A 6,202-nucleotide genomic window follows, 5' to 3' on the forward strand; every position below is an offset into this window, starting at 1 on the left:
GTACATTCTACTGATAGTACCTGGGTATGTTTACCAAAGTGGGATTTTGAATGCAGGACTTTCGCTTGTAACAGTATTTTTGTATTGTTGTATACTTTAATTTAAGTAAAGGATGTGAGTACGTCTTCCACCACTGATCATAAACGTCCCTTCAGACTTATAGTAGACGATGTCATGGAATGATGCTCCATCTCTGCATCGCTCATACGCTGCTGGTATTGTGCAGTTTCCTGAAAGAAATACTTTCTACTTTTTGATCTTCGTTTCCACCATGCTGCTCTTGAACGTGCTACATGATTTTATTCTTAAGCTGTAGGTTCGGGAAAGGAAACTGAAAAGTTCTGTGTGAGGAGAGGAGGATGGGAGAGTACAGAAGCTTGAGACATGCGTCCTGATACACAGACGGAGAGATTTTGATCACCAGTTTCTAAACAGTTCTCCTTCAAAGTATTTTTCCATCACATCACCTCTGGTCTCTCTCTACGCTCAGTGAGTCTGATATACTCGTGGGCATTTCATGATTTCATTAGAACCCTCTGGAGGCTTATTTCTTCTTCTTCTTTAACATACTGTTCCTTCAGGGCTTCCATAGATTCGGGACTCATCTTACAAATCAGTCTCCGTCATGTGACTCGTGACACTCCGGGGTCTCTGTATAAATAACCTCACGCCTCATGTAGTAGTGCTGCCAAACTCCAGAAGAGCTGCAGGAAGATCTGAACGCTGAAGGTTCACATGAGACGTAGCTCCTCAGTTTGGTGAGTAGACAGTTTATGGATTTGGTTATTGTTATATATATATATTTGTTTGTTTTTATATAAACTCAATCATTGTGTGTTGCCTTTAGGTAACTTTTTCTAAATGACTGGACATTTCAATGTAAAATGTATGAATCAAAACTTTTTTTTTAAATTCAGAATTTTCTTATTTTGAAGTATCCTGATGGAAGCATAATAATATACTTTAAAGTTGCATTTAAACAAATGTAATAAATAGTAAGCTGTATGCACTGAATTGAATTTGCAACAAGTCAAAGTGAAGCATTGATTTCTATATATGTTCATGCTTTAAGTAGCTACTTAACTTTTCATTTCAGAAAGAAAATTCATCATCATTTTCCAAGTAAAGATAACTTTACTGATGTTTTTCATCACTTTGCAAACCCTTGCATAGCAAAACTGGGAACCTATCCTCGTGCGTAAAGCGTGCGTAAAAGGTAAAATAAATCCACATATTTATGGATGTATTTCTGTATCTTTTCCAGCGCACTTTATAGGTCCTCCACGTGAGCTGCACTGAAAAACAAATGGGGCACCTGGAAAACTCCACAGCGTTATCCAAACGGGTCCACACACAGAGCACCGCGCGCTCGCCGGCGGACAAGAGCGACGGGAACGCGTACCCGTACATACTGATAGTCATGTCTTTCTACGGAATCTTCCTCTGTGGTATAATGCTGGGCTACATGCGCTCCAAAAGGCGAGAGAAGAGGAGGACCAACGTCTTCACGCGCCTCCTGCACGAGGAGGAGCAGCGCGAGTGGGGCGCGCTGCCCAAGAAGCACAGCCTCACCTTTCCCGCCGCCGTCACGGAGCTGCGCGCGGTGCAGCTGTCCCTGCCCTTCTGCGGTAACCACGGCAACCACTTCGGGCACCTCCACTGCGGGGGCGCGCTGCCGTCTCCGCTGGCGTGCGCGCTGTGCGCGGAGCAGAGCAGCGTCAGCTCGCTGTGCTCGTCCGCGGACACGCGCTTCGCCATAGAGGAGGAGGAGTCGGGCAGCGGCGCGGCGGAGGAGGGATCGGAGGAGACCGTGAAGGGAAGGTCCGGGAACAGCGCGGATGATTCCGGCTGAATGTGTTACCCTCCCCGGCCCAAGAGAGGAGACACATCACCTGCAGAGGAAGCCAGGTGGCGCAAAAAGAGCCGCAAACAGTCCAAACACCAGCAACGCGTAAATCATAAGCCCCAAATCCTCCATGATATGAGATCCATAAAGGGCTGGGACAAGTCAAACAAGACTATGAGGCCTCTGTGAGAGGTATTAGACCGTAGAGAGCACATGCTGACAGTTTAGAGTGTGTGTGTGTGTGTGTGTGTGTGTGTGTGTGTGTGTGTGTGTGTGTGTGTGTGTGTGTGTGTGTGTGTGTGTGTGTGTGTGTGTGTGTCTTTAAGCATCATTTTAAATGACAAGATGTGGTGAGAGTGAAACATGACCTATAGATGGTCACTATTCAATTCAATACAACTTTATTCATCCCTGCAAGGACCATGTCGTGCAGCAGCTCACACCACCCAGGTCAACACACACACACACACACACACACACACACACACACGTCCTAACATAATACTAAAGTGATGCTCTCTACAAAATAATACACAATAATATTTAAAGCAGCACTGTTTACTATATTCTATATTGTGTCATTGGTTACCTACGGCTTGGTGGTGACCCCTCCCTGCTGGAGAACCAACGCTTTGCTTTCTGCTGATGACTCACCCTGCAGGGGGCTGACGGAGAGACTGGCTTTTTGTTTTTTTCATTTCATTTTTGGGGCTTTTTGGACTGAACTTGACTTGCTCTTGCCAACACGGTCTTGAGTATTGAAACGTACCTGGAACCCACTTGAAAGACTGTCTAGAGACGATAGAAATGTGTTTGTAGCTCCGTGATCGACACACAGTCAGTGATGTACATTTACTCGACTAAATGCACTGTGCGTATTGTTTGTACGTGTTTCGCTTCATGAGTCTTGATTTAAGTCTGTGCAGTGTTTCAAAATAAAAAAAAATGCTTGTGAATTGATATGAGCCTTATTTATTTGATTCTTTTACTGCGACGGTTCACCAGTGGAGGGCACTCCTGCAGTGCTTTGTTTTAATTGTGAGTACACTTTTAAAAGAAGCAAAAGAAAAGGGTGTCTCTATTATTATCATGTTATTTTTAGAGATAGCCTACATTAGATCATTATAGTAATGCATGGGGGGGGGTTATGGTCATGCAAGAGACCCCCTAAGGGGATCGTGGACTCCACTTAAAGACCCATCAGACTGTATTAGCTCATGTTGATTTGACAGAAGAGCCACTGAGGCTTTTCTCTCAAATAAAACGGGGAAAAATTCTATGATTCAGCTTCAGGTTTTCTGTTAGACCAACGCTCTTTTGTGTGTTTTCTCTGCTGTGTCACTGAGCCCTGCACACACACACACACACTCACTATCAGCGGCGCTGCAGGCTCCCAGTCACACAACTCACTGTAATGTCAGCTCTCCACACTGATACGATAATGGCCAGAGGGAATACACACATAGATTCTGTGACGTACATGTATTGACAGTGTAATGGCCTTTATAGGCCCAAAGGCGTCAGCAATGGCCCGGGGTTGGTTGTGTGTTGTGTGTGTGTGTTTGAATGGATTTTCGATCCGTCTCCTCTTTCATGAAGGCATTTTTAATTTAGCACCGTTGCAGATACATCTTTGTCACCTGAAAGGACTCTGAGCATCATTAGGCAACAGCAGCTGGCAGGAAATCAGCTACATTGTCTCAAAGTATTTCAGGTTTTTACTTCGAAAGTCATCCTGATTTATCCCGAGTACCTTCTGTATTTTTCAACCTGGACTCTATTTTCCCATGTTTTTTTGTGTCTAAGTGATTAAGGGGGACATTCGGTATTGCGTGAGAATGATGCAGGCGGCATCCGCTGAAACGGCTGCAGTGTAGTCGCTCGGGGCAACTCTACCGTCAACGTACGTCAACTAAAAATAGCTTGTTTTCCTTCCACTGACATGCTCAGATTGTTATTGTATATAAGTGTCTGACAACATTATGGAAAGAACCCCTCCAGAGAAAAAAAACATTTGTCTTGACCTTTCGTTTCTATCCGGTCTGTTAGTTATTGTGTCACGTGACTTTGTTGCTGGACGACAACGGTGGAATGAGTGAGAGTTGCAGAGAGGCGTGATCGCGTTGTCACAGTTTGTTGTGTTAAAGTTAGACGGCAACCTCCGGTTCAGAAAGGTGAAGTCAAAGCTTCGTGTGTTAAAGCTGCATTCTCTCTAATGACCACCAGGGGGCGACTCCTCTGGTTGTATAGAAGTCTATGAGAAAATGACTCTACTTCTCTCTTGATTTATTACCTCAGTAAACATTGTAAACATGAGTTTATGGTCTCAATCTCTAGTTTCAGGTCTTCTTCAATACAGCATGATGTTCATTTAGTAAATGATGGTCCATTTAGAGTCAAACAGACCATAAAGCAGGGGATGCTTTAGGGCGGGGCTACACAGTGATTGACAGGTTGCTACCACAGCGTTGTCCGGTCTGGGAGTCGTCCGTGCAACTTCAACCCTTTCACAGTTTGTTTTCATTTCAGAAAAGATAATTGTGCATTTTGGTCATCGTTCAGTTGTACTTAGCTCCACCCTCTCCTGTGACGTCCGGTTGTGAAAAAGCCAAGATGGCATCGACCAAAACACAAGATGCCGACGGCCAAAATGTCAAACTCAAGGCTTCAAAACTGCAGCCTACAAACCAATGGGTGGCGTCACAGTGACTATAATCCACTTATATAGTCTGTGGTACTGACTCACTCAGATCTTCCAGATACTGGTGTATTTATACTATAATCAACTGAAAGTTCATCTCCACTCAACTAATCATGTGACTTCTAAACCAACTGGCTGAGCCTGTAATGTCGTTGTGTCCTATTAAAAAGGAGGTGAAATATGTATATTTTTAATTCATTTAGAGATTTGTTTGCAATTCAACATTTTCTGTCGAACAGGGTAAAAAAAAAAAAAGGCACATTTCTATGAAGCAACATAAAAAAACGTGTGAATTGCTGTGAAAAGAAGAGCTGGAGAGGTAATTGGAAGCATTTGCTGTACCTCTCTCTCTCTCTCTGTGTCTTCTTATCCTCCGGACAGCTTGACACAGATAACAGACTTGTTGAAGCACTTGAAATCGTATTTCTCACAAAACATAAAACACCCCGACTGTATTTATACACAACGAACACACGGGGAACCATTCATTCATTATCAACAAGGAAGTTGAGGGAGGATGGGGGATGCACTGCTGTGTCTCTAGCAAGGAGCCGGAGAACAAAGTGCAAGCTGCTTTGCCCTCTTTGACGGTGCAACAACAGCTGTGTGCGTGAGAGAGAGATGGTGTGATCAGAAAGCAAGGGAGTTGTTTCTTTCTCAGGAGAAAGAACAAGTATGAGAGTAAGCAGGGTGAGAATAAACAAGCAGATGCGATGCACGGAGTTGTCTCCTGCACCGTGAAGCAGGATGTTTGTCATTAGTGTCCCCCCCTGTGGGAGTCGGTGGTGGGGACCGCGTCCTGCCTCAGGCCTCACGCCATTAATGAGTCACTTCGAACCCACCATCCCTCTCCCTGTTTCCAGTCTTACCCTCCTCTTTCCTCCCATCCCTCCTCCTTCCTCCCTCCTGTCTCCTGATAAACCTCTTTTCATCAAAGCGAGGAACCTTTAGTTGTGTGTTGATGTTGGCGGACCCTGTGGACGGAAGCGGTAATGTTTCAGAGCACCAGAGTCCTTTTAGAAAAAAGGATCTAATTTTACAGCAGCAGGGTTTGACAGTCTGACCCCCGAGACAGAGCTCCTCCTCTTCCTGCCGGAGCTCTGAGAAGACAGAACTAAAAGCCCATCATTTATGTGTTGGCACATCTGGCATGCAAATATGTATACTGTGCTTCACTCTTACCGCTCTCATTAGCATTTTTACAGCAGTTGGAGAAAACATGTTTGAAAGCTTTGATGAATCAGCTTCACACCATCTGTCCAGCATCAAACGACAGACGTGATGATTAGCAACTTGCTGGTGAGGAAAGTGAAGAAACAACTACCAAACTAAAGACTTGGTGGACGATGGAGACCAAAACAGAGCGAACAAGAATCATCAAGTCACAAGAAATACGACCAAAACTATCTGCTAATGCTTTATATCAACTTTATAAATGTGTGTGTGATTTTCAGATTATTGTAGATTTCTGCTCCCCAAGTGACCAAATAAAATATAATTCACCTTTTAAAGCTGCATCAATATTTGTTTACTAGCAACAGATCAAACAGTGATGTAATGCAGTGACCACACGTGAAAGGTGGGTTCGTCATTTTGCTTTTTGGCATCTTTCAGCTCACTGCAGACAGACAGAGTTAGCAGTAACTAGTTGGTGA

The 6,202-nt window shown here is 44.2% G+C and overlaps 1 protein-coding gene across 1 annotated transcript; it reads left to right on the forward strand.

Annotated features, from left to right (window-relative positions):
* Positions 1-690: 690 nt before the first annotated feature.
* On the forward strand, positions 691-2,800 carry kcne4 (potassium voltage-gated channel, Isk-related family, member 4). The gene is made up of 2 exons (XM_079166099.1): positions 691-758; positions 1,265-2,800. Exon 2 carries the CDS (start codon positions 1,307-1,309, stop codon positions 1,850-1,852), a length of 546 nt encoding a protein of 181 aa, XP_079022225.1. The 5' UTR covers positions 691-758; positions 1,265-1,306; the 3' UTR covers positions 1,853-2,800.
* Positions 2,801-6,202: the final 3,402 nt, after the last annotated feature.

Source organism: Pholis gunnellus (genome assembly GCF_910591455.1).
Source record: "Pholis gunnellus genome assembly, chromosome: 9".
In the NCBI taxonomy this organism is placed as follows: domain Eukaryota; kingdom Metazoa; phylum Chordata; class Actinopteri; order Perciformes; family Pholidae; genus Pholis; species Pholis gunnellus.